At 52.7% G+C, this 24978-nt stretch overlaps 12 protein-coding genes across 24 annotated transcripts; all 12 read right to left on the bottom strand.

The window, feature by feature from the left end:
• Positions 1-296: 296 nt before the first annotated feature.
• On the bottom strand, positions 297-1829 carry ABB37_09490 (hypothetical protein; the record flags this gene model as incomplete). Of its 3 annotated transcripts, none has more annotated exons than XM_015808975.1 (1): positions 297-1829. In XM_015808975.1, the coding sequence occupies exon 1, from the start codon at positions 1365-1367 to the stop codon at positions 297-299; it is 1071 nt and encodes a 356-aa protein (XP_015652295.1). In that variant the 5' UTR covers positions 1368-1829. The 3 variants fall into 3 exon arrangements, with proteins under 3 accessions (XP_015652295.1, XP_015652296.1, XP_015652297.1); XM_015808976.1 differs by having other exon boundaries at positions 297-1773; XM_015808977.1 differs by having other exon boundaries at positions 297-1439.
• Positions 1830-2739: 910 nt separating this feature from the next.
• On the bottom strand, positions 2740-2967 carry ABB37_09489 (hypothetical protein; the record flags this gene model as incomplete). Its single annotated transcript, XM_015808974.1, has 1 exon — positions 2740-2967. One exon carries the CDS (start codon positions 2965-2967, stop codon positions 2740-2742), a length of 228 nt encoding a protein of 75 aa, XP_015652294.1.
• A 1049-nt stretch (positions 2968-4016) lies between these two features.
• Positions 4017-5018, bottom strand: ABB37_09488 (hypothetical protein; the record flags this gene model as incomplete). Of its 2 annotated transcripts, none has more annotated exons than XM_015808972.1 (1): positions 4017-5018. In XM_015808972.1, exon 1 carries the CDS (start codon positions 4914-4916, stop codon positions 4017-4019), a length of 900 nt encoding a protein of 299 aa, XP_015652292.1. In that variant the 5' UTR covers positions 4917-5018. The 2 variants fall into 2 exon arrangements, with proteins under 2 accessions (XP_015652292.1, XP_015652293.1); XM_015808973.1 differs by having other exon boundaries at positions 4017-4970.
• A 691-nt stretch (positions 5019-5709) lies between these two features.
• Positions 5710-7057, bottom strand: ABB37_09487 (hypothetical protein; the record flags this gene model as incomplete). 3 transcript variants are annotated; one of them, XM_015808969.1, is made up of 1 exon in its annotated part: positions 5710-7057. In XM_015808969.1, exon 1 carries the CDS (start codon positions 6628-6630, stop codon positions 5710-5712), a length of 921 nt encoding a protein of 306 aa, XP_015652289.1. In that variant the 5' UTR covers positions 6631-7057. The 3 variants fall into 3 exon arrangements, with proteins under 3 accessions (XP_015652289.1, XP_015652290.1, XP_015652291.1); XM_015808970.1 differs by having other exon boundaries at positions 5710-6978; XM_015808971.1 differs by having other exon boundaries at positions 5710-6828.
• A 1785-nt stretch (positions 7058-8842) lies between these two features.
• Positions 8843-9943, bottom strand: ABB37_09486 (hypothetical protein; the record flags this gene model as incomplete). 2 transcript variants are annotated; one of them, XM_015808967.1, is made up of 1 exon in its annotated part: positions 8843-9943. In XM_015808967.1, the coding sequence occupies exon 1, from the start codon at positions 9671-9673 to the stop codon at positions 8843-8845; it is 831 nt and encodes a 276-aa protein (XP_015652287.1). In that variant the 5' UTR covers positions 9674-9943. The 2 variants fall into 2 exon arrangements, with proteins under 2 accessions (XP_015652287.1, XP_015652288.1); XM_015808968.1 differs by having other exon boundaries at positions 8843-9864.
• Positions 9944-10789: 846 nt separating this feature from the next.
• On the bottom strand, positions 10790-12068 carry ABB37_09485 (hypothetical protein; the record flags this gene model as incomplete). 3 transcript variants are annotated; one of them, XM_015808964.1, is made up of 1 exon in its annotated part: positions 10790-12068. In XM_015808964.1, exon 1 carries the CDS (start codon positions 11678-11680, stop codon positions 10790-10792), a length of 891 nt encoding a protein of 296 aa, XP_015652284.1. In that variant the 5' UTR covers positions 11681-12068. The 3 variants fall into 3 exon arrangements, with proteins under 3 accessions (XP_015652284.1, XP_015652285.1, XP_015652286.1); XM_015808965.1 differs by having other exon boundaries at positions 10790-12037; XM_015808966.1 differs by having other exon boundaries at positions 10790-12011.
• A 2060-nt stretch (positions 12069-14128) lies between these two features.
• ABB37_09484 (hypothetical protein) lies at positions 14129-15333 on the bottom strand (the record flags this gene model as incomplete). Its single annotated transcript, XM_015808963.1, has 1 exon — positions 14129-15333. The coding sequence occupies exon 1, from the start codon at positions 15008-15010 to the stop codon at positions 14129-14131; it is 882 nt and encodes a 293-aa protein (XP_015652283.1). The 5' UTR covers positions 15011-15333.
• Positions 15334-15766: 433 nt separating this feature from the next.
• On the bottom strand, positions 15767-16130 carry ABB37_09483 (hypothetical protein; the record flags this gene model as incomplete). Its single annotated transcript, XM_015808962.1, has 1 exon — positions 15767-16130. The coding sequence occupies exon 1, from the start codon at positions 16001-16003 to the stop codon at positions 15767-15769; it is 237 nt and encodes a 78-aa protein (XP_015652282.1). The 5' UTR covers positions 16004-16130.
• Positions 16131-17077: 947 nt separating this feature from the next.
• Positions 17078-17455, bottom strand: ABB37_09482 (hypothetical protein; the record flags this gene model as incomplete). Its single annotated transcript, XM_015808961.1, has 1 exon — positions 17078-17455. One exon carries the CDS (start codon positions 17453-17455, stop codon positions 17078-17080), a length of 378 nt encoding a protein of 125 aa, XP_015652281.1.
• Positions 17456-19398: 1943 nt separating this feature from the next.
• On the bottom strand, positions 19399-20991 carry ABB37_09481 (hypothetical protein; the record flags this gene model as incomplete). Of its 2 annotated transcripts, none has more annotated exons than XM_015808959.1 (1): positions 19399-20991. In XM_015808959.1, exon 1 carries the CDS (start codon positions 20776-20778, stop codon positions 19399-19401), a length of 1380 nt encoding a protein of 459 aa, XP_015652279.1. In that variant the 5' UTR covers positions 20779-20991. The 2 variants fall into 2 exon arrangements, with proteins under 2 accessions (XP_015652279.1, XP_015652280.1); XM_015808960.1 differs by having other exon boundaries at positions 19399-20926.
• A 585-nt stretch (positions 20992-21576) lies between these two features.
• ABB37_09480 (putative c2 domain protein) lies at positions 21577-22611 on the bottom strand (the record flags this gene model as incomplete). 3 transcript variants are annotated; one of them, XM_015808956.1, is made up of 1 exon in its annotated part: positions 21577-22611. In XM_015808956.1, exon 1 carries the CDS (start codon positions 22417-22419, stop codon positions 21577-21579), a length of 843 nt encoding a protein of 280 aa, XP_015652276.1. In that variant the 5' UTR covers positions 22420-22611. The 3 variants fall into 3 exon arrangements, with proteins under 3 accessions (XP_015652276.1, XP_015652277.1, XP_015652278.1); XM_015808957.1 differs by having other exon boundaries at positions 21577-22580; XM_015808958.1 differs by having other exon boundaries at positions 21577-22565.
• Positions 22612-23301: 690 nt separating this feature from the next.
• Positions 23302-24333, bottom strand: ABB37_09479 (putative c2 domain protein; the record flags this gene model as incomplete). Of its 2 annotated transcripts, none has more annotated exons than XM_015808954.1 (1): positions 23302-24333. In XM_015808954.1, the coding sequence occupies exon 1, from the start codon at positions 24142-24144 to the stop codon at positions 23302-23304; it is 843 nt and encodes a 280-aa protein (XP_015652274.1). In that variant the 5' UTR covers positions 24145-24333. The 2 variants fall into 2 exon arrangements, with proteins under 2 accessions (XP_015652274.1, XP_015652275.1); XM_015808955.1 differs by having other exon boundaries at positions 23302-24330.
• Between the last annotated feature and the right edge of the window lie 645 nt (positions 24334-24978).

The raw sequence follows: 24978 nt of genomic DNA, 5'->3' as shown, positions 1-24978 counted from the left end.
CCACAACAATAACTATGGTAACGAGGGAAAGAATCAGCGCTGCGTGCGTTGCACAAGAAAGCGAAGAAACACAACAAAAGGAAACAGGAGAACCCGCGCACAGATCTAAGAAGAGCACGCACGTTTTTTTTTCTTCCCATTTTATCGTGATACGGAGGAGAGCTTTCACGGCGCCGATACCATTCGAAGAAGGCCTCTTTGTCTCTGTCAAAAGAAGGGCAGAGCGCACACACACATGTGGGCATCGATTGTCTTTCCATGGCGCGCCATCGGCGCTGCGTCAATCTCCGTCGAGGTCATCTGGTACGAAAGACAAGGGGCACTCCTGCGGTTGGAGGTGGCACAACGGTGACCGCCTCGCTGGCCCTCCCTTGCATGGGGCCACCGGCGTCGTCTCGGTGCTCCGCCGAGGTCAGCAGCGAAGGCGACGACGCCGCGTTGCGCGTCAAAGTTTCTGCGTTCGCCGTGACGGCGGTGGCGGTTCGGGTGTTAGAAACGGATGAATTCGTTGTCGTCGTCTGCGGATGCCGTGCGCTCACGGAGGAGGGAGGAATAGAGTGGGCCGCAGGCACGGTGGGATCCGCGTGCACTGCCGTCAGGTGGTTCAGCGATGGGTCTTGACGCAGCTCTGAAGGTGGCAGCGCCGGTGGCTGAGGAGGAGGGGGAGGAGTGCCGAGCGGTGCGTGCTCTCCGGCGGAGACGGGTCGTACAGCAGGCGAGGGAGGTGGGAAGAGGGCGGTGGTGGCCGCGCCGATGTCGGCGTAGCTAGAGTAGATGCCGTTCGTCACGGCGACCAACTTGCTCGACCACCACTTCGCGATGGAGAGCATGCTTTCCACCACCGCGTCGTTCATCACCTGCACTTGCGCCTCCACCTCTGTCCGTTTCGCCGCTCGACGGTTTTCACGCGAGGTGAGGGTGCGGCCCACCGCGACATCCTTTGCCTTTTTGCGCACCTGCGCTGCGTTTTGCGCCGCCTTCTCGAGATCCGACGAGGACTTCTCCGCCAGCTTGACGCTGCGCTTCGCCATGCCGCTCAGGTACCCCAGCGCGTCTAAATCTTCGCGCATCTTCTGCACTTCTGCCGATGACTTCCACGCAACGAAGGCATCGGCGAAGCGGCCCGTGACTTCAAAGGTGGGGGCGATGACCTCCTCGCCCTGTGGGCCGAACAACATTCGCGTTTCCTCCATGCGGTCGCTATTGTCGAGGATGGCGGAGACTACGCTCTCCATCGTTCGCATGTACTTGTCGTGCTGCTTTACGGCTTTCCTGGCGGCCTCCTCGACAGCGGAGAGCGCCCTGTGGGTGGAGTGCAGCTGATCTGACCGTTGGCGCTGCGCCGCGTCGAGAAACGCCTTCGGCATCGCGGTCCGGAATAAACGCAGGAGCCGTCCGCAGCGAAAGCACTAAGTGGAAGCAGCTTGACAAGATGGGCTTTACAACGAGTTCAAAGCCGCAAGTGTAATATACGAAGTAGTCATGAAGCCGCCAACCGCCGTCGTCAAAACGTGCAACAACAAGGAGAAAAAAATGAGCAGAGAGACTGTTTAACTTCACAAATAAAGGGAACCAAATAAGTCCGAAAATAAAATAAAAAACAGAGGAGAAGCGCGTGTCGTTTCAGTGTTCACTGGCAAGTGATATCTGCCGCTGGTACCGCGCCCCGTAAGAGCTGATTTTTCACTCTTTTCCTACAATTGCCGAATCAGTTGATGGTGATAGTGACACGAAAGGAGGCAAATCGGTACTATCAGCAGCGATTGCACCACTTCCGTTGCGTTGGTGAGAACTCAGAAAGGAAAGAAGATTTTCGCAGAGACCGTGCTTGAGTTCGCGAGAGAAGAGAAATGGGAGAATTCATCGGGTGCGGTGAAGCAGGCAACGGTGACAACAGCGATTCTGCCGGACCGGAAGCAAAGAGAAAAAAAAAGCGCATGAAAAGCGACTCTGCAAGAGAAGCTGACTCCACACAGTTGTTTCCGTGGACATCGCCGCGTTGAGCTGCGTAGACGGTTTTGTTCTTCCTTCACTTAGAGTTGGTGTCGTGTACGACTCAACATTCGAGAGCAAAATCAGAGTTGACACACATACACACGGAGGGTCGCATCGCTGCTCGCTCAGCACAACCCTAAAGCACTGCCTATAGGTAGAAGGAAACAACAGCGAGCCAACAGAAAGAAAGAAAAGAAGAAGGGGACAAAAGCGTGCCAGAAGGTCTAACATATTTAAAAAAAAAGATAAAATTGAGAGGCCGCCTCTCTCTTGAAAAGGCAGAAGGATGGGAGAAGGGGGAGGGTAACGGAGTCGGAGCCCTCCGAAAAAAGGGGGAGCTAAAGTAGTGTGTCGTCAAGAGGTTTCACAAAAGAAAAAGGAAGAAACAATAGGCACGTCGCAGGGACTTCAGTGGTTGCTGTGCCGTGAACAGAAACACACACAGCCGCGTTACAAGGGAAAGTTCCTCCTTGCCACTCTGCAGCCGCTCATTATACAGTTGTAGAAAGCAAAGAAATTGTGATTGTACACGTATCCGGGAGATGGCGCTTCGTATCCGCAAGTTCTACACGGCTGACGTGAGAGGAAGCACAGGAGCAGCAAATCCGATTTCTTTCTGTGTGTGTGTGTGTGTCTGTGACCACCACTGCACACTCGACACCAACACCGACAGGGAAAACAAAAAACCTCGCAAGCGAAGAAGAGAATTCCTTCACGTGTTTCCACGGCCACACGAGCAAGGATTCAACTTCGATAGAAGTAGGCCTGCACCTTCAGCTGCGCACACGGAAGCACAGGCCTGCTCACGCTAATGCGCGTTACCATTCCCTGGGATATTTTCAAACGGCAGTGGAACTCCAGGGGTGGTCGGCGGAGGTTAGTAGGGACCACCCCATTCGGCCCACAACTGGCAAAGTCGGTGGCCGGCATCGATCCACCGAGAAGGGCCACAACCGCAGACGGAATACTCATGTTGCCGTTTGGATACGCATTGGCCGATGGCGCATGTGGGTGAAGAGGTTCGCGCTGCGGGGCCGCATAGGGGGGGGGGGGAGCACGCGAGGGTGCGACGACCCACATTCAGAAAGGCGCCATAGAGACCATCGCAACGACTCATCAGTCCGGCGCACCACCAGGCCCCGGCGGACTTCGGGTGATTGACCGCTGCGCTGTCCACCGAGCACAAGAGAACGCTTTGCTTCGGCCCCTCCACCACCCGTTTATTCCTCGCCTTGCCGCTGCTTTGCGGGGCTGAGGCATGTTCGCGTCATGATAGTTTATGATGTTCTCTTACAGCATCAGCACAATTGAGTTACAGAGGAAAACAAAAGAGAAAGAAGAAAGCAAGAGTTAACATGCAGAGGTATACAAAGCAAAAGACGGACTGGTCGTTCGGTGTTAGCAAACTTTCCTTGAAAGAACGAAAGTGCTGTCTATATGACAGAGAAAGTAGGTCGGCCTTTAATTTTTTATATTCTAGCTCTGCTGATCTCCATGACACAGGCAGAATTGGGCAGCTAATGAAGGAAGCCGCGTTGGACGGAAACGTTGCCAAGAAATCTGCCTCTCTTTCCTTTATAGAAACACGTCCTTGTACGCGGAGTCTCACGGAGGGACAAACAACGCCCTTGCCCTTGGCGCATGAAACCGTGGAGGCAATACTCCCACTTCTTTCTTTGATCCTCCCTTTTATTGCCATCGCTGTGCACATGAAGCAAAAAGGGAAAACCAATTGGAATGGGGCTTAACAGAATAAATAAATAAATAAAAGGGAGCGTTGCAGCGAAGAAACACCATCATGAATGAAGAGAAGAAATGAAGGAGGAATACACACAAGTAGAAGAACGCAAACGAAGACAAAGGAGTAAGAACACATATACACACATCAGTGCTCCGACTGTGATGGAAGACGAGGGTAGAGATGTGCTCTCCCTATGCGGTAAACAAGAAACAGAAAGAATTTAGAGAGCGTTGCGATATACACATAAGAAAAAAAAAGCAGCGTCAGCATCCTCTCCGTGCTACGCGGCGCTCTTGGTGCTTTCGTACGCATGAAACTCCAGAGGAACACCACTCGCGTAAGGGGCAGCGTCGCTGTGGGCACTGCTTACCTGCGCAGAAAGGTGTGGGGAAGAGCTGTGTGCGTGATAGGTCGGCACATTTGACGGCGCATAAGCCGTGCCGGCATCCGCAGCAGCTGCAGGACGAAGATCGGAGCCCCGCATCACAGGCTGCGTCACGGGTGCAGCAGCGGCGGCAGAAGCGTACATCGGCACGGGGAACGCCACCGCAGCACGACCGCCAAGACGCGCGAAGGCAGCGTACAACTCGTTTGTCCGGCACGTCAGCTTGGTGGACCACCACACGCTGTTCGCCTTCAAGGCCTGAAACAGCAACGTGTCCATCTGCACCATCTTCGCGTTTTCGTCTCTGGCGTTGTTGACGAGTTTCTCCTGCGCCTTTCCTTTGCAGTGGGCGATTTTTGCCTGATACGCCGGCCTGTTGACGTCAGCGCACCTCCTCGCCCTGCGCGCGACATTCTCCGATAGTATTCTCGTGGCTTTGGCGGTGTGGCGGCCCTCGGTGCTGAGCACGCGCAGCGCCTCCACCTCCCCGCGCAGCGCGTCAACCTCGCCGGACATCTTCCAGTTCGTGTAGGCCGAGACCAGCTGCGTGGTGGCGGGCGTTGTCGGCACGACGGTCGCGCCTTCCGGGCCGATGGTCTGGCGCACCTCCTCGAGAATGTCGTTGTTGTTCAGCAGGCAGGTCATCACTTTCTCCAGCGCGGCGAAGTACTTGTCGTGGCACCGGACGGCTTCTTCGGTGGCCTCGTTGAGCTCTTTGAGGTATTTGTGGCTTTGGGCCGCCTGCCGAAACCGCAGCTGCTGCGTTGGGTTGAGGTACGTCGCGGTCACGTTCATTTCTGTTTCTGTTTCTGTGCGTGTGAGGAAGAACGAAAAAGTTACCTTCAACCTGCGTGGCGAATTCGAATGCGAGTGCGAGAGCGTGCGCGAAAGAACACTAAAGCAGAGAAGAAGAAAAGGGAGCGACGCAAACGGAGGAAGTGCACAGCAAAAATGTGGCGTTGGAGAGGGAGAGAGAGAGAGAGAGCGACAGAGGAAGATGTGAAAACGTAATGCAGCTAAAACGGCAGAGTCAACGCAGACGTAGCCCCCAAAAAGGGAGCGTGTGTTCCAGCGACGTTGAAGGAGCAGCACATGCGTCAGCATTACGCTGGGTGCAACCGAACACGGCGAAAGCAGAGCAGCTAACGTGCTCTCAACACCATTGGGTTAATCATGAGGAGAAAAAGACGCTAGAAATGCGCGAGGAAAGCAAAGAAATCATCGAAATACCGCGAATTCAACGGAACAATAAAGCTGAAAGCCCACGAGAACACAGCATCCATCACGGTGCGGTTCGTAGCTCAGAATCAAAAACCTTTTATAACTACACGGAGTGGTTATGCTCTCGGCTCTCCGCGGCAGAGGAAACCCTTACGGACACCGTTACCGCCTGAGAACGCGAGAGCGCAAATAGAAGAGAAGAAATACACGATCCGCAGCGTCGCGTGCGCCGTGGTACTCTTTGAACATCTGCGGTGTCGTGTTGTGAAATGGAAGGAGTACGCTCATCTAGCTGTGCATCTCTACTCTTCTATATGGGAAGTACATATCAGTATACAACATGAAAAAAAAGGGGGGGAAACAGCGGTTATTGTGTGTTGACAGCTGTGGGTGCCTCGGGGTGGTAGCGGAGAGGGATGCCGGTGCTCTGTGGGTTGTCCACCGCGGCAAGCAAAGGCCGCTGCGCCTCCTGTGGATGGTAACGGTTGCGGTTTAGTCCGTAAATGCCGCTCGCCGTGACGGACGAACGCTCGCTTTGTGGACTGCGCAGACCACCAAACACGCCGGTGATGGCGCTGTTCTCGTCCGTCTCGCTGAAGCTCGAGACGTCCTCCTCCCCCACGCCGAGATGGCTTGGGCGGAATTTTTTCTCCAGGTACGCGCCGTTCTTGTACATGGCCTTGCAGAACTTCGCGGTGAGGTGCGTCAGGCTGGCGCTGGACTTCACCGCGACCGCCTCCACGTTCTTCTGCGTCGTCGCCTGCATCTCCCCGAGGCGGCGCTCGAGCTTGTCGCATTCCTTCTGCAGCTCCTCTGCCTCCGGGCTTTGATTGCGCAGCTTACGCGCCAGCCTCGCGCTCTTCACTACGTAGGCGCTCATTAAGTTTTCCCGCTCCACGCACCCGTCGAGCGCCTTCGCGGCGAGGGCGCTGCGCGACTTGAGGACGTCGGTCTGCACATGCAGTTGGCCGCGCACGGCGTAGAGAACCTCGGAGTGCTCCCACCTGTGCACGATGGCGTGCATGCGGGCCGTGTTCGCCTTCAGCTCCGCCAAGTCGGGGATGTCGGCCTCAATGGCAAGAAACGGCGCCTTCGCGGTACTTAGCAGGGCACCGTAGTCCTTGTACAGCGCCGCGACGTGCTCCATGGCGGTCAGGTATTGATCGAAGTTGCGCTGTGCCTGGGCGGCGCTGCGGGAGAGCAGCGTGGCCGTCGACTTCACCTTGAGGACCCACTCCTTCTGCGCACGGCAGACGCCCTCAGTCTGCTGGGTGCCTTCGATCGCCATGGGGGAGAGCGTGGGGGAGAAGGAGAGAAGGTAAAAGAGAGTGAGGAGGTGTGGGGATACACAGGAGCGATAAACCAAGAAAGACGTCCTCTTCCGCGGTGGAGGATCGTGCTGTGACGTGTTAATCGTAGCCGTCGGCTGTGTACCGAAAACAGAACAATATAAAAAAGGGAGTACGGCGGAAAGCAAGGAGCCGCTATGATATAATTTTAGAGCAGGCGAAATAGATATGTTAAGGAGACGTTCACGCAAATAGTGGAGGAATAGTAAAAATAAAAGTAAGAAGATCGATGAAAGAGAGAATGCGGATAACAAAAACAGACCCGAAAGAGTGACAGCGGAATAGCTGTGAAGACAGGTAATATAACGGTTGGCACAAGGGTTATTCGCGGTGCGGCACGGAACAGATATTTCGTAGTCGTCGACTTGCACCACAGACCCGGAAACAAGTATACAAAAACAGAAGAAGAGAAAAGGAAAGAAAGATGGAATAGAGATGCAGTCAAGGAGCGAGAATAGGCAAATGGAGCGTGAAACAAAACACCCAGAGAAACATCTTCGAGTCCGTGCTGCGAGTCGAAAGTGACGTCCCTTCTCCCTTATTCAAGCTGAGAATTGAGTGTTGCTTGATTCTCGTGTGTACGCTGGTTGCGGTGGACTCGTGCTCATGGGTGAAGGAACAAGCGGACCGATGGGAGAACCAGTTCGAGTATCAAATCCATCTTTTTCTTTTTATATACCTTCCCTCAACGTCAGAATCGAATCAACAGAAAGATTCCAAAAAACAAAAATATTTGACAGAAAGAAGTTTGCTTGGCCCCTGGAGGATTACGCTCACCTGCACGTAGGGGGGAAAACCAAACACAGAAGTTGCAGCCAGCATGTGTACAACACGAAACTGTGCGAAGCAATTGTCCCAAAGCGCTACTTCATACATACGGTTTGACACATCTAATTAATGTTGGTGTTGAAGTGACCAGTCAGAGAGAAGGTAGTAGTAGAAGAAAACAATAGTAATAATCATAAAGCATCTACCCGTCCACCTTGATGCTCTCCTTTCTTGAGCAAGAGAGAGAAAAACAAGATATCAACGACAAGACGGCGATAACAAATAAAAATAAGACGTTGTAACGGATGCAGTATATTTAGAAACGAAAACACGCACAGGTCCATCTGTCAGCGGTCAACAAAATAGGTGAGTGAACGCAGGCACACACATACGCATACCACCGATCGCACTGTGTTGAACAAGTTAAAACGGAAGAGAGAGACAGAAACGAAACAGACGAGACAGCACTAACGTAATTACTGTTGAAGGACGTGGTGTTGTTTTCCACATTAGTCAAATGAGAAAAAAAAACCACGCATTCGTTTTTGATTAATAATTTTTTTTCCAATAAGAAGGAAGAGCGAGGAAGAGACGGAGGCGATAACAAACGAGTGAGCCAAAAGCGAAGAGAGAAAGAAAAGGAAGAGACGGCGATAACGCAATGCCCCACGAGCAAAGACCAAGTGGTTGTGCCAAGGCAGCAAAAAAAAACGACTTTACCACCAACTGAAGGGTAAGAAATTGAACAACAACAAAGGTGCAAACAAATAATTCAACGTAGTTGAAAACACCTCTTAAAAAAAATCGAGTGGACGGCTCCACCGAAATGCTTGAGAAAGAGCCAAGAACGTGCGAACGGTGCTGCTCGCCACGGCGTTGAGAGCATGGGAATACAAGAACGCACATTGCGGAAAAGGAGGATCTACCGTGTAAGGGAGGAAGATAACGACAGAAGAGGCGATTGCATGACATTCTCGTTCTGTCGCATCAATCGATGCATATGAAACGATACCTAATACCAACAACAAAGGAAAATGTGAAACACAAGAAGCAGCTAGCAGTTAATAGCAAAGATGCGAGCACCGTAAGGTTATTCTTGGATGCCGCTACATAAGGGATGGTTGGAGGTAAGGTAGAACAAAGATTAAGGAAAACCCTCTCCTTCGCTGTACGTTGGGTACCCGACGAAGCAATGGGTGCGGCGTCACGTTGTTTTCCATTCAACGAGCTGCAGGATTCATTGCCCGTCTACGAGTCTGCCACATATATTTTTAAGAAGACATCCCACGTGGCCAGCGTTGCGACCACTCTCAAGAAGACAGCACATGAGGAGGAAGCAACATACAAAGGGTCATCATCAGTGAAAGGAATCTCTCCACCAAATCATGGAGGAGGTCTGACGGTTGCCGCTTGCGTCACCGCGTCATACGAGTTCTCTGACGGCGCGAGGGAAAAGTCGTTCGAAACCTGCCGTACCGACACACTCCCCTCCGTCAGCGGGAAAGCAGCGGCCGAGGGATTCACCGAGCCTCGCATGGCGCGTGACTGGGCCGCCCTCAACGCCTCAGAAGTTTGGAAGCAGCATGTGATGTTGAACCCGCTGGCCGCCATGACGTCCTCCAGTTGGACGCCGTGCTTCGATAGACTTCGGCTGAAGAGCTTGACGTTGTTGCTCATGTCTCGCTGCACTCGCTCGTCCAGCTTCGCCAGCTCCTCTTGAAGACCTCTCAGCTCGTTCTCTAGATTCTTCACACCAGGCGACGAGGCATCCTTGCTACGGGCCAGCTCCAGCTTCGAGTGGACCTCTCCCATGAGCTGCCGAACATCCGTGCGTGCTCTGTTGTGCTGATGGGTCCGCGTCGTCTCCTGCCGCCAGCGCAGCCACTCCTCGCGTGTGGCGGTGAGGGCAGCCAGGAACGCCTTCTCCTCGGCGGAGCGCCACCAGTGCTCGATGGAGGACATCACGTGCCCGGTCACGACGCGCGCCTCCGGGGCCTCCGACACCGGCCGCGCCATGGCCAGCGCCGGCGTGCCGGCAGACACCATCAGCTCCCCGCAGGTCGCATAGAGCTGTCCCACACGCGCCATCGCACCGACGTAGGCCTCGTAGCTCTTGGCGGCTTGGTTCGTCATCTTGGCCAGGTCGCGGACGGTGCGCTGCAACGTGGCGCTCCACTCATCCTGCAGGCGGACCGTCTCCGGTGAGAGCGACATGTCTGCCGAACAGCGAATTTGAAAGGAAGAGAAAAACAACGGGTTGTGAAACAAACAAAAACAAAAAACCCTCTTACACCCAACACCACGACAGACGTCGTTTAAAAAAAAAAAGATGAAGAAGAGAAGATACCGTGGAAGAAACCTCAACGTGGACTACAGAAACGATTTTTGTCCGTTTGACCACGTCTATGGAAGCAAGAAAGAAATGCGGAGCGCGGCGGTGTGAATGGCAAGAAGGTTGCGGAGTTGTTTATGTGAAGGCTCACTAGGGGGAAGAGAAACAGAGAACACCAATGAAGGATACAGAAGCGAAGAGGCCTAACATCAAACAATATGAACTGACATCGAAATGGGATAAGCGGAGCAGAGCAAGCTACAACGCAGGAGTCACGAAATATCAGCTCTTTTTCCAAAGCTTCTCCCGCCATTTTTTCCCATTTTTGAGTTGGTGGGTCGTCTTCAGCCGTCCAAATCAACGTGTAAAAATGTTAAGAAAAGGGAAAAAAGGCTTGCTTTTTCTTTTTCTTTTGAAGGTATCAAAACGAATGATGAAAAACAAACGGAAATGTATCAAGCACGAATGTCAAGGTGACGTCCATTCATTCAAAACGCGAAAAAAACATCAGAAGACAGTTGAGAAGCACAGTGACCGGCAATGAAACAACCCATCAGAAAAGTTAGCAAAACTATAGAAGTCATTTACGATGATTCTGATGCCACTGCGATCGTTAGCAAGAAGAAATATTTTGTGTGCCTTCATAAAGGTCAGCATGTGTAAAGTAGGAACAATTAAATAAAAAAGGTTGCGGGCTTCAATTTCAACCAAGATTCGATCAGAGCAGGTTGTTTCTACCGTGCTACGCGCGTGGAGCGAGGACGCAAAAGAAAGGCGTAGAGCGGCCTCTGTGTTTCTGTGGTTGTTGTTCACGTAGAGCTCATTGAAGTAAATCAACACTGCTCGGAAACAGCTAAAATAAGAGAGAATCGTCGCCACACAACACGAAAACAAAGAAGGAATACAGGAAGAAAAGGACGGTGAATAGATTTTCCTTTTCAATGTCACTTCTCTACGAAACTCGGTGTTCTGCACCGAAGAAATGGTCGCCACCGCGCTTAGCTCGTGCTGGGACGATTAGGAAGCAACGATGGAGCCACCTGTGAGCTCCGGGTGCTGTCGCGCTGGTAGGTGTAACTCCGCGTGTAGCTGACGCCGTCGACAGTTTCGGCGCCGTCATCCACCACATCGCGCGGAGACGGTCGATGCAGCACAACGCCCAGCACAGATTCCGTCGGCGCGCTTCGCGAACTTGCAGAGCCGTTGACTACCTTCGCTGCGCTGACCGCGACATCTGCGAAACCGATCGGTTGAAAGCTAACCGCACACATCTGCCCGCTCTTCGACATTTGGTCGATGAACTCGATTCCGAATTTTATGAGGTCTTTGCTGCACAGCTTCGCATTCTCTTCTATTTCCTTCTGCACCTTCACATCCATCGGCTTCCGCGCTGCTTCGAGCTGCTCGAGTTGAAACTTGAGCTCCTCCCCCATGTATTTGTTCCTCTTCTCGGCGGCTTTCACGTTCTGCCGCACCTCGGCGATGGTGCGCGAGTGGGTCAGTCGCCGCTTGTGGTGCGCCACAGACCGCTGCACCTCGTCCTCCCACATCTTCCACTGCGCCTGCTGGTTTTGAAGAAAAGAGCGCAGTGCCAGCTCGTCGGACGAGTGCCGCCACTGGTCAATCGACAGCTGCAGCTGCGTGGCAACCCGCCTTGCGTCGGCGGCGGCGTCTATTAGGTGCGGCGCGGCAAGAACAGGGTTGTTCGCCCGCACCATGAGTCGTCCACAGTGTGCGTACAGCTCGCCCATGCGGCCCAGTGCGGCTAAGTAGCCTTCGTGGTGCCGGCATGCTTCACCAGCGACGCTCTGCAGCTCCGACACGGTCCCACCAAGCTGCAGAATCCACTCGTCCTGCAGCGCGATGGAGTCATCAGACAACATCGGCATAGCCACCTAGTAAGAGAGATAAGAGAGTGTAAATATCTGTGTTCGCGGCGGCGGTCTCAAATGTGAAGAATAATAATATGTGAAGGGGCGAAGGAGAAAACGAAAAAAGAATCGCTGGGCTAATGATGTCAGAGGGCTCCACAAAACACTTAGACGGTGCCGACTGCCGTTACTCCCCAAAAGTGGTGATGAATATATACCTTTTAAAAATGGGGAACCCGGCGCTGAAGTGCCGCAATGAGAGTGCTTCTGGGGATGGAAGAAACAACACTACAAAACAGAAGGGTTTAACAAGCAGGCGGCAGGTCGGATCTGTGGATAATGGGTCACTATTTGAAAGGAGTTGTGCAAGGTCCTGCCCGATGCAGCGAAGACGAGATACACAACCGTGGAACGGAGCGGTAAGAACAGAAGAAGGGAAGAAAAAAGGCAGTGAGAGAGAAGGGGATGAACGAATTCTGGAGTGAGGTGGTGGTGAGGCTTCTCGTAGCAACTCATCACCGCTGCGCCATCACCGGCAACCGTTGTGGTCTGTTGGTGTTGTTAGAGACGCTACACGCGAAACGCAGAGGCCGAGTTCCTCTTCGACGGAGAACCGCTGCATGAAAAATGTGTGCGTGCGGTTCGAGCCACTTGGTGGTGTAAGTCTCTCAATCTTACTGAATGACAAGCGGCCAACAACGTGGAGTGCCGGTCGTATTGCGCCCCACGTCAAGGACACCTACCAAGGAGGCGGCGGTTCACCTCAATTTTTCTTCTCTATTAGTGCCACACTGAGCAAAGCTCGACTACACAGCAATTCAGACGTGGCAGTGCAGAAGCCGTTAATTGAAACCGATCAGATATAAAATAACAGAAATAATAATAATAAAAAGAAAAGCACATGTCTACCAACTTCAGTTTCGCGTCTTGCGATACAAAGATATGTGCAGTAAAGAAACAAACTAAGAAAGAAAACAAATAAAACTCAAACAACAGGAAGGTATTTGGTGCGGGCGCGAGAAGCCACCGCAGCGAAAGCAACGCGCTTCATTTTTTTGGGGGGCGTACCGAATCAGGCAAAGGTACACTAAGAGGGTTGAGAACAGATGATGGAAGCCGTGCAGCAAACTACAAAGAAAAAGATCCAGTGAAGTCAACGATCGGAGAAGTAAAACACGAAGGAGAAAGCAGAAGGTAAAAACAATCAAAAAAGGAAGAGACGCTGCGTCGAGCACTCGCAGACATTCTACATTGGGGAAACAAAAGGAGAGGAGTGCTCGCTCCGTCACTGGCAGTGACCGTTGTTGCGAAGCGATAACTCAATGTAAAGGACGAAAAGGAATAGGCAGTAATAGTTTCGATATTGCTGCATCGCCTCACTGAAAAAAAAAAATAGACGAGGTGTGAAACACAGCGTGTAATAAAGAAGCCAGAGAAGGAGAGAAAACAGAGAAAGCGCACGGTAAACATCACCACCCACAACACCCAACACTAAAGTAATCACACGTACACCGGACGCAGGGAAGGGGCGAGAAGACCTAATGGGACACCTCTAGTCATTTGATTTAGAAACGAAGAAAAAAAGAAGCAACAGAGAAAGAGAAAGAGTGTGAGAACACGGAGAAACAAAAATGATGAAAAGAAGGGCACAAGACCATAACGAAAGAGCTGTCACTCAGGAAGGGGGCTTCACGGTAAACCATAAAAAAGGGGGTAAAACTGATACAGCTTCACGGGCGCCCAACATACATATACGTGAAGAGGAGGAACAAAACAGCTGAACAACTCGAGTAGGGGCGGCGGGTGAGTTCCGCCGTGGAAACAGGCAAAGAAGACGCACACGCCCCCCTCATACATTGGGCCCCAGTTGCATGTTGGCCCCTGTATGCTTAAACAACCGCAAAAACCCGACTCTCTTGCTGGTTGAACGAAGAGAGAACTAAACAGATTCGCTAGCAATAGAAAGATCTTAGAAAGCAAAAAAAAATATATGAGAAAGTGAAGTGAAGGGATTCCTTTATCATATAAATGCAAAGAGCAGTTTAAAACGGAAAAACAAGCTCTTGCTGCATGGCGTTCGGGTGGGTAAATCGAAAGGAAAGAGAAGCGATCGCGACCGCGTATTATTCCAACAGCAGGAAAAAGGCGAAGTACGCGCGCTTCTTCCCGACAGTTTGAGAGTTACGGGAGACTGTTGTATCCGCTGCAAGTCAACGAGCAGCAGCAAACACGCAAACAAACATAGAAGGAAAGAAAGAAAGATTAACAATGAAAGAAAATCACCCCAATTGCGTCAAGACCTGCCGCTTCAAATAAGAAGACAATAAAGGGGAATACAGAGATACTTTGTTTTCCTTTCATCACATTTTAGATATTAAAGGCAACGTTCCAATTCTCGTATTTTCTAATGGAGAATGGGCGTTCACCGCCGGCGAAGGGTATTGACACACTCCAAGGCTTACATAACTAAGCTGCGATAGAAATGCGTCGTGCTCCGAACGAGATCACATTTAGAGGACTTTCCGACAATGCGTAAGGGAACCCATGGCCGTACTCCGCCTCCGTGCTGGCCGGTGTAGCGGGCTGCGCGCGCTGGCTGGCACGGAAGTCGATCTCGAGCGGAACGCCCATCACCGGCGTGCGGGAAATGGCGGGCGTCGCCGCCGACACCGCCGCCATATTGCTAAAGCCCTCAAATGCCTTCATCAGGCCTCGCCCCGCGTTGCGCAAGGCATAGCCGGTCTTGGCCGCGCCGCCACCCTCCCGCAGGAGCGACTTCTTCAGCACGGCTTTGAAGTCGCTGGCGATGGCGACGTCCTTGCTCTTCACAGAGTCCTCCGCGGTCTTCATCTCGCACTGCAGCGACTTCACGGCGCGGTCGACCTCCGGCGTGCTCTTCTTCCGCGCCAGCGCCTCGACGCTCTTTTGCATATCGCGCAGCTTCTGCGTCTGCTGCCGCCGCTCCACGGCCACGTCGACCACCTTCGCCAGCCGCCGCTCCGTCCGCCGCCACACACACCACTCCGCGTACAGCTGAGCGCGCAGGTCGACCACCTCGTCGGACTGACTCCACAGGTTCGTTGTCTGCTTTAGCGTCTTGCAGGCCTTCACGATCTCGGCGGTGACCCCAAGCGAGGCGTCGAGGCCGACCTCGCCCGCATTCCCCGCCGTGGGAATGAAGGAGGCGTACTGATCGTAGAGCTGCGCAACGTTCTCTAGGGCCTTCGCGAACTGCTTCCACGAGATGAGGGCGTCGCGTATGGCCTCTTCAAGGTCCTGCACGATGGGCCGCAGCTCCAGCAGCGTGTTCGTCTGACGGCTGCGAATACTGTCGAGAGAGGGAGACATTAGCCACAAAAGTTTTCCAAGCGTAGTTATAAGAATAAAAAGAGAGAGAGAGGACACCGAAGAAAAGAGCAGGCAAGTCAAATGGTGCCCCGGAGTTAATGGAGCGATCCGCGCTGTTCACGAGAGGAAGGAATAGAGGTAGCTGTGCAGCGAAAAAGCGGGGGGGGATGCAGATAGGAAGACGGCGACACACACGTACGTGAGCCGTCCTTCGCGAATAGGCAAACAAAGAAAGAGGAAAACACACAAACGGTGGAGGTGATAAGTAAAAATGAGGCCGGTTAATTGAAACGAGGTAAGGTATTATATATATTTAGTCCACTGCAATGCAGGCCGCAACGGAGAAAAACAAATAATGGAGGCCAGAGGGGAGAGAGAAATAACGAGCAGCGTGAACGCGTAGGTTTCGGGGAAGGAGAGGCGGCAACGCCAGTACCATGTCTGATACAGAGAGAGACAGAGAGAGCAAGAAGGAGGAGAGGCGGACGACGACGTCCGTCCGTCTTCTTCGGTCCTCGGGCCCAAGCACCTCATCCGACGTATTTCCATGGTGTTTTTCAATTTCATGTGGGGAAATCCGAAAAGTGGGCTTCTGCGTTCATCGGATACATGGACGCTGAAGACGAATAAAGTTCGTTTATTTCCTTAGAGCTATTCAGCTGAGACCACAGACATCAGATTTGCTTTTAATAATAAAAAAGGGGCTGACAGCTCTCGCCGCATCACTGCACTTTCGGCCGTGATCGGCGTCCCGAATCAAATAAGGTAAGGTAAGGCAAGAACACGTCGATAGATATATGCGCGACTTCGTTGAGTACACCGTCTCCCGAGCTGGCAAAGCGTCAGGTAGAGGAAATGATGATAATAATAATAAAGTGGGAAGAAAGAGAACTTAAAAAATATATATAGCGGCGTCGCTTTGCCCAAAACACTGACGCGCGCGTGACCACTTACTTTCGGTGACTTACAAACACACGTGCGAAACACTCTCATCACAACTACTGCACGGGGGAAAGAGAAACAAAAAGAGAAGAAAAGAAAAAAGGCTTTGAGCGGGTAACGGAAAGCCCAAAGGTATTGAGTGTGCCACTTCGTCAGTAAATACACACACACACACATATATGTGTATGAAAACTATTTTACCCGTCAAGAAGGGCGTCCAGACGTTTAAATCGGCACCTTCATCGTTTCGATTAATCGAGCGACGTCTCACACCTCGCCGTTCGCTCTCCCGTTACGGCGGAGACGAAGAATTGTTGTTTCTTTTCCTTTCGCGGCGATGCAACGTTGACGGCCGCATTGCAACGGGACGGGGCCGACAGCCCACATTCCTCCAAACGTGCAGACAACAGAAGATCAAGAAGAGGCGCAATCAGTTAACGGCGGAGAATCGACGTCAACTAACAAGCAAACAAACAAAAAGAAGAGAAAAAGCGCACGGAAAGGAGAGCGCTATAAATTTGGAGGCAGATGCTCCCTGCGAGCGAAAAGCAGTTTTGATCAACACTTATTCGATGCGTGGCACGGCAGAACAGCGTCACGACACGGAGAAGGTGAGAAGTAAGTATCGGTTACAAAAACAATGAAGGCTTTTTTGAAATGGAGAAAAAGTTAGGCCGAAGGGCAACGCGCGTGTAAGAGAGAAGAAATGTATAATCCGCCACTTCGAGGCGCCACACTCCTCCCTCCACGATTCCTCCGTTCATGGAGGAGTGCGCAGGCGGCAACGGACGCCACTACAGATGGAAAGCGTAGCCGGCGGCTCCCTGGCACGGCCCCTCATCGTGTCGGATATATATATATAAACAAACATGGTGGAAGAGAAATGAATCGGCTTAAGACTGTAAGATACGGAAAAGCGAAACAAGAGGGGCGGGAGATACAACACGGTGGATACATAATAGATTGCTAGAGAGAGAGAGAGAGAGAAAGAACACACAGACTGGCAAAAAACAACAACAACGATATATATTTCTATAAGAGAGAAGAGGAAGCGCTTTTCACCTGTAAAGAGAGAAAAAGATCATCATCATCATCAAGAGAGAGAGAGAGGCATTCCCGTAAAAGTCAACCACAGTTTAGTGCGATGTCCAGCGCAGGGGCGTCTTCAGGGGTGAGCAGCCACGGCCGTGGGACGAGTGAGTCTCCAAAGCAGCTGTACGTACTGCTGTCATCAGCCGTGAAGAGCGGCGTCCGTCGAGCATCGGCCGCTGCGCTGGCGCTCATGCTGTACGGTGAGTTGGCAGTGAAGAGGTCGATGTACGTCGGCTTCCTGCATGACCGCTGCACCGGAGGCGGCGGTTGTGGTTGCTGCAGCGGCGCATTCGCCATGAATCGCCGCACCTCGCGTGTGTTTATCCAGAGGAGTACGAAGACCAGCACGGAGACCGGCGTGAGGATCAGCGCGATGGCGTGCAGAACAAAAGGGTCGTTGACGAACTCCATTGGTCAGCAAAGAAGAAAAAGATAATCCAACGATAGATATCCACAAATGCAGTACGTGCAGCGAACGCAGCGGAATAATAATAATAGTTATATTAACGACAGTAATAGTAATAGTCGTAGGCGGGTTTATCGTAGAAAGAAGACAATTTGGCGCAACAGCGGAAAAGGAGGAGAAAACAAAATGCAGGTGAACAGAAAAAGCTATGAAACAGGAAAACAATGATACCCGAACAATAAAAGCTTGAAGGAGGTCAGCGCACTTCAGCTGCCAGAGGAGGAGGCTGCACAGCAGACGGAAAACCTTCTGTAGAGGACGTTATCGAAATAAACAAGAGAATTCTTTTCAAAAAAACTGAAGAAGGGGAAAAGACGAAAGAAAGAAACGTCGTTGTGTTTCACGGGGATGAGCGGTGCACAGAACCAGTGAACGTCGAGGACAACGGTGGGACTCCAGCAACGGCTTCTATTGTCAAAGACCGCGACTCACTAAAGCCCGTCGTAGAATAGGGAGAAGGAAGAGAAAACGAAGAGAAGGAAGAGATCAACCAGTTCAAAGATCGAGATGCGTCGCGGCATTACAACGCGAAACACTTCGCTGACGTTGGGTCGCGTAGTCAGCCACTGCGCGTGAAAGAGATGTGGTACTGTTGACCTGCCGCAAAACGTTCGATTTGTTTTTACCAAAAACACACAGACAACCACAAGGAAGTCAATAAGGCGTCGTGCAACGCAGAAAAGAAAAAGGGAAACAAAGGCGGTGTGTCCTCACGTTGTCAACGCTTATATGAGCGACAAACAGTCGGTGTTCAAAAACCGTTTCGGTGGCAGCGACTTTAAGAAAAAAAAACAGCAAAAGAAGAAAACTGACATATATAGATCGATAAACAAACATATATATGTAGCGGATCGTACGTAAAAGTGGAGAAAAAAGCACAGAGCGTTGCTGTGAGAAACGAGGAAAAACAAAACTAAAAACAATGAAAGTGATACCACAAACTCTCTCAAAGGAAAACGACAGCAACAGAGGCGTACCTCACTTAACCTGATTTTAAAAATTCAATCCGCAGTGGCAAGTGAACTTCTTAGAGGAGCAAGAAACAACACACTTCCGTAAAACAACACGTTTTGAGGTCTAGCGAAAGGAGGTTCTAGACTTCAGCAAGAAAAACAAAAAGAAATACAAGTCGTCGAGGACATCTACGCACTTCGCAGGAAAGGAAAGAAAAAAAACGAGATGAAGAATCCGTCGTGTAACGTGGAAACGTCAGCGTGTGGCTCACCGTGCTCTGGGGCAGCCCCTCTGTCTCGTGCTTTTAACCCTTTTTTTTTTTAATTCTGCTGTTTTTAATTGTGAGGTGTGTGTTGATCGAGTTCGCCAGGCAGATACACCGGAAGCGGCAAGGAGGAGCCGGAGAGAGAAGTAGAGAGAGGTCGATAGAAAGGTAGTTTGCCGAAGAAAAGCACGATGCACAACAGGCATAGGCGAAAGCAGCTTGGTGTGCGTGGAGACATCTATTGCGATTCTGGGTAGAGAGCGTGGATTCATCCTTTGAAAGGAGGAAATTTGTTCCGTACACTCACGATGAGAGAGCTGTGAGTGTGATTATACCAAAAAGCCGAAAAGGAGCGTTCGCGCAAAAGAAGCCTAATGCCTTGAAAGGATAACTTTGGAGAATGGCTTTGCCACACGAGACAACTAACATCACATCACTCCGCTCAACAAATAAGATGAAGCGCATAATTATTACTAATGGATTCTTTTTTTCTTTCTTTGGCTCTCAACCACGCTATGCAACACATCGCGAAGGCAAGAGCGTTCGAAGAAGTGAGGAGGTAAAACCACCACAAAATAACAAACGGCATCGATACAGGACTGCGGCACTCGAACACAATACAAAAGAGAAGAGAGTGAAGAAGAGCCAATACTGCCAGGTGCGTTCCGCCTACGACTGTGGAGCGCGGGCCGCGCACACCTCCGAGGCGGAGAGACTCGTCGATTCCATTTTTCGCAGAAAATCATTGGTGAGGTTGGCATCCTGCGCGGCCACGTAGCCGGACGGCGGCCGCACCGACGACACCTGCGAAGTCGGACCTCGGCTAAAACTATAAAGCGGTGGGGCGGTCGCTCCCGCAGCTCCAACCTGCGACGCCGAGCCGAAGTCCTCGTCCAGGTCGTCCACCACGCGGCTGTTCCCGGCTGAGTCCGCGGGCGGTGCCGCCTGCCGTGCATTTGTCGCCGTCGTCGTGACAGTGAAAGCTCCTTGTTGTGCCGCATTGTGGTTCGTTGCAGCGGAGGGCTGCGTGGACGCCGTGGCTGCTGCCGGCGGTCCGTTTGGCGCGGAAGACAGCGGAGTTGCTGTTTCTTTTACCGGTGATGGGGCGAAAGAGCTGCTCGCAGAAGGGTTGCGTGCTGCCGCTGCGACGGTGCCTGGAGTGGGTTGTGGCTGGAGGCGTGACGCTGACTGCCTTGTGGGGGTGGAGAGTGTGCCTCTGCTGGCGTCACTACCGCCGACTGCCGAGGCTTTCGTATTACGATTTGTACTGCTTGGGTTCAGTCGATAGCCCTGCGAGACGCAGGCGGCATTAATTTCCGTGTCGACCGCCGCGCAGCGCTGCTTGATGGCGCTCTGCCGCTGCTGCCGCTGCTCCTCGCGGTAGAGCACGACGGCCTCCTCTACCGTCGGGTCCGTCTTGGTCAGCGCGTCTACGACAGAGGTCATGTATCCCGCGTTTAAGTCGAGGTAGCGCTTCAAGGTGGTGGCCGTCACCTTCTCTACCTCGCTCACGAGCCCCACAAACTTTGTCTCGAAGTCGTCCTTGCTCCTTTGCAGCCTCAGCAGGGAGTTGTCCCGCGTCTGCACCCGCGTGGGGTAGCTCTTGCTCGTATCGAGCGACTTGCTCTTTGTGGCATAGGACTTCTCCTGTGCGTCCACCTTGCGCTTCGACTTCTTGTACCGGCCAAAGTCCTTCTTCTCCGCCTTGGCGGCCTTCTCCGTTGCCGTCAACGAGGCCCGCAGCTGCTCCACCGGGACCAGCACCTCCTCATGCACGAGTTTGTTGTAATGCCGGAAAGCGGTGCCCTCCATCATGTGCATGACCTCCTCGGAGAAGTGGTGGACGTACTGCTTCACGCCGTCGTCGGAGAAGCTGAGGGAGGTGAGGGCATCGAAGGAGTGGCTGACTTGCTCTAAGGTGGTGCCCAGGTCTTTCATGAGCACCATCATGCGCTTCATGGTGGCGGTGAAGCTTTTGATGGCGGCGCGTATCGCCCGCACATCGTCCAGCTGACGAGGGTGGATGAAGTCGTGCTGCATCGACGCCATTCCCTGAAAAGCAGCGGAGAGTAAGAAGAACAAAGAAAAGGCGCTACGTCGTCTGCAGAACAGTATACATGCGAGTAGAGAAGTCGTATTCAACTCCTTGAGCGAAGACTGACGGACGATGGGAACTGAGCAAGGTGAGTGTAACATAATAAAAGAATGGAACACTCAGCTCGTTAACAGCAAAGGAGAGCGAGAGGGAGAGCACATGTCTCTTTTAGACAACACCGATTGGTAGAGGATATCACCCAGTGGAGATGGGGTGGACGCACGCGTTCACACCGACGCAGCTTCTTCGCGGACGAAGCTGTCAAAATCAAGTCGGTCTATTTCTTGCTGACAGAACGAAAGGCACAACTGACTTGAGCTTTTCATGCAAGCGTTAATGAAACACTTACATGAGAGTCGCCGGCCTTCGCCGGTTGAGCAACAGCAAAGGCCATGAACCGTCTTGTGATGCAGCTTCTATCAGACGAAAACACGCCTTCATACGATTATGTTTCTTAATTTCTCTGGCGACGCACACCGACATCGAAGACAGAAGCCGAAAGAGAAGGCAAACAGCTCAACCGATGAAGCACCCATTGAATGATCCTTTGAAAGGAAAAACGAAAGAAAACCAAACTATTCCACCGCTAACAAAAAAGAGCACCTCAACGGGATAAAACGTGCGGAAGGAAAAGAAAAAGCAAAGGGGTCTACTGTTCGATTAACGAAAAAAAAAGAGGAGGAGTTTTGGTACTGCATGGGCAGGAACACCGCGGTGATACAAGTACCTGCTGCACCAGATCTTCCAACAGCTTACAAACGAGTAGGTCCGTAGTAGTACGGCTGCTGCGGAGGTGAAGGCCCGTAGTAGCCGCCTTGCGGTGCCGGCGGGGGAGGGCCCTGCTGGTAGTACACCGGTTGCTGCGGTGGTTGCTGCATGTATACCACCTGCTGCGGCGGCGGTGGCGCCTGTTGAACGTACACGACCTGGGGCTGCGGCTGCAGCGGCGGTGGCGCCTGCTGGACATACTGCACAGGTTGCTGCTGTACGTATTGGACGGCTTGCTGCGGTTGCGCGTAGGCCGGAGGGGAGGCAGCAGCCTGTAGTGGAATGCCCATTGCCGGAGACGGCTTGCTCACCGGGTCGAAGCTCGCCGAGGCAGGCGAGTCGGCTCCTCCATTCGCCTCCGTGGCGCTCATGACGGGCTTCGCTGCGGTGGAGTTGATGTACTCCTCAATCGAGCCGACGCAGCGACTTCCCGGAGCCGGGTCCAGACCAAAGTCCACGGCCAACACCTGCAAGTGGATCTCCGCCGACGAAAGCTTCGCACCCGTCAAGATGGCCCACATGTCGTGCACCACGCCGCGCTGCAATCCGTTCACTGAGAGCGCGTAGCTGCCCAGCAAATCGTCCACCATCACGTTGTCGTTCCACACCTCGAACACAATCTGTGCGGAGTCGTAGTCCGCGATCTGGAACTTGGCGAGCTCGTTCCACACCGGGTTGAGGTTGTTGTTCACGACCTTGCTCTTGTATAGAATCTGCGTCTTTTTGCGGTCGCCCATGATGATCTTCACGTAGGGGTCGGGGATGCCGACCTTCTGCGTGTCACCGATGTGACGCGCACCGCAGACGCGGACTTCAAGACGGCCCATTATGGTGTGAAGAGCTTCTGTGTGTGTGGTGGGGGGGGGTGCTTGTACGGGGTATGGGTGTAGTTCTTAAAGAGGAAACGATTGCTATGGTAAAGCCTCCACACTGCAATGTTTGCTGGTTGTTGCGACTGCAGTGGTTTGGTGCTGATGCGGGAAACCCTACAGGGGAAGGGAGCGAGGAAGAGATGAACTACATCGAGGAGTTGAGGAGCCACGAAGGACCGGAGGATAGAAAGGGCGCATGGAGCTCGTAGCAAAGCTCCAATGGACTCGGCTAACAACCGGAAAAGAGAGAGAGTCAACTGACCAAAGAATAAGAGGGACGCTCATGAGCGACGCTACCGTGGGGAAGCCGATCTCACAGCCTCAAGTCACGTCTGGCTCCTGGAACGTGAAGTCAGCAGCACGTCGCCGAGGTTTTGTCTTCGAGAGGCAGAACCTCCGCTTCTAATCAAATTGTAGCGAGTCGTACCCACACAGGAAACACAGGCGAGTGCTGGACTCGCCTTCATTTTTTGTTCTTCGGGACGGCGCCGAGGAGCCCAAAGGAGCCACATTAAACAAGAATCACTCTGCCTACAAAAGAGGTGAACTAAATACACACCGCAAAAACCAGCGGCAACGCAAGGGCCACACGCCTACAATCGCTTCAAGGAACGTGAAGCACCACAACGAGGAGGCGAGTGAACGGTCCGACAAAATAAAGAGAACTGAAAGGAGCAACACCTATGTAAATATAATAGAGTTTTCACGACCAACAAAACAAACGTCCTCCACCGTACGCTGCAGATGGGAGGAGGCGGCAAAAACAAGTCAATTACACGCCTTTAGCACAAGAATAGCAATCATAATAAAAGCCACCATCGGAGCCATAACGTGAAATCACATGTCCGGTGGCACGCCGTACGCCATCTGCACACCGGGCTGCTGCATCGGCGGCGGAGGCGGACCGTACATCTGCGGGGGCGGACCTCCACCCATGTACGGCGGTCGCTGCGGCGGCGGCGGCGCACCGAACATCGGCTGCGGTGGCGGTGGGGCGCCGTAGCCGTAGGGTTGCTGCTGCGGTGGCGGTGGTGGCGGTGCGCTGTACATCACCGGTGGTCGAGGGGGCGGTGCGGAGTAGACGGGCATGAAAGGCGCGGGGGGAGCGCCGCCGTACTGCGGCTGGCCGTACATCACCGGCTGCGGCGGCCCCGGAAAGGCCGCGGGGTAACTCTGTTGGACGACCACCGATGGGGCAGGGGTGTAGTTCTTCGGTGGGCGGTAGCTCTGGTTCGTCGGCGGCGGCAGGTTGTCCTGCTCCAGCGACGAGACCAGCACATCTGTAGGGGCCGGATCGCGGCCAAAGTCGACGGCCAGGATGCGCAGGTGCAGCTCCGACGAGGAGCCTTTGGTGCCGGTCAGAATGGCCCACATATCACGCACCACCCCGCGTGTGAGCCCGTCAATGGAGAGGCTGTAGCTGCCCAGCAAGTCATCGACCAGGACGTTGTCATTCCACACCTCGAACAGCACCTGCGTGGAGTCGTAGTCAGCCACCTGAAACTTGAAGAGCTCGTTCCACACCGGGTTGAGGTTGTTCTCGATGACGCGCGTCTTGTACTTCATTTGCGTCTTCTTATTATCACCCATCTTCACCTTCACGTAGGGGTCAGGCTTGCCGACCTTCTGCAGGTTTGCGATGTTGCGCGCGGCGCACACGCGAATTTCTAAGCGACCCATTGTGCGGAAGATATGGAGGGAGGAGAGAGGTGTTGCTCAGAGCTTGGTACGTCAGCAAAAATAATTAAAACGTAAAAAATACAGGCACACGCAGTACTGCTTTGCACGTGTATCGAGCCGGGATATGAAGGTTACCGCTCCTCGTGGAGGGGCCACGCAAAGACGATGGTAGTACACTTTACTCCTTCTCGGGAATGAAATGCCAGTGGATGAAAGGGAAAGAATCAGAACGGGGAAGGGGAAGGAGAACAAAAGATACTTTAAAAAGACAGCTTCGTCGAGAGAGCGGCAGGGAGACGGGCACCGTAGCCGCAGTGTAAAAGGCCCGTCATATCGATTGCAAAGGAGCCCCTTGATTGTGTGGTGGTCACCCGCTCTGCTTCCTATCGGAGAGCCCTCCGTACCATTCGGCGCGTTGTCATCGGCGCCTGCACGTGGTTGACCTCGGACGGTGGGTAGAGGAGTAAGGCTACACAGACTTTTTCGTGCTTCAGGGGTGGGCTTTGACCCTGTTCAACAACAACAGAAAAAGAAACGTCGTCGTCACAGCTGAGACGAACAACACAACAATCAGCACTCACAGCGCCTTTCAATCGAGGAATACAGATAGATATATATCAGAAGCATGCAGTTATTTAGAAAGGCTAAATGAGCAAATGAATCGGGATCGGTTGTCCCGGTTTATTATTATTCTTTTCCAATTGAGGAAGCTCCAGAACGCACTCCCCACACGGCTTTTCCAGTCAATTAGCGGGAAGCGTACTTCCCTTATTCATAACAAGAACTATAAAAACTCAACAAATGCCTTCGAAGTTCATAGAAGAATTTGAAAAA

Source organism: Leptomonas pyrrhocoris, assembly GCF_001293395.1.
Source record: "Leptomonas pyrrhocoris isolate H10 chromosome Unknown, whole genome shotgun sequence".
NCBI lineage: Eukaryota > Euglenozoa > Kinetoplastea > Trypanosomatida > Trypanosomatidae > Leptomonas > Leptomonas pyrrhocoris.
Note: the sequence above shows the minus strand (reverse complement) of the source record. Positions and strands in the feature narration are given on the sequence as shown.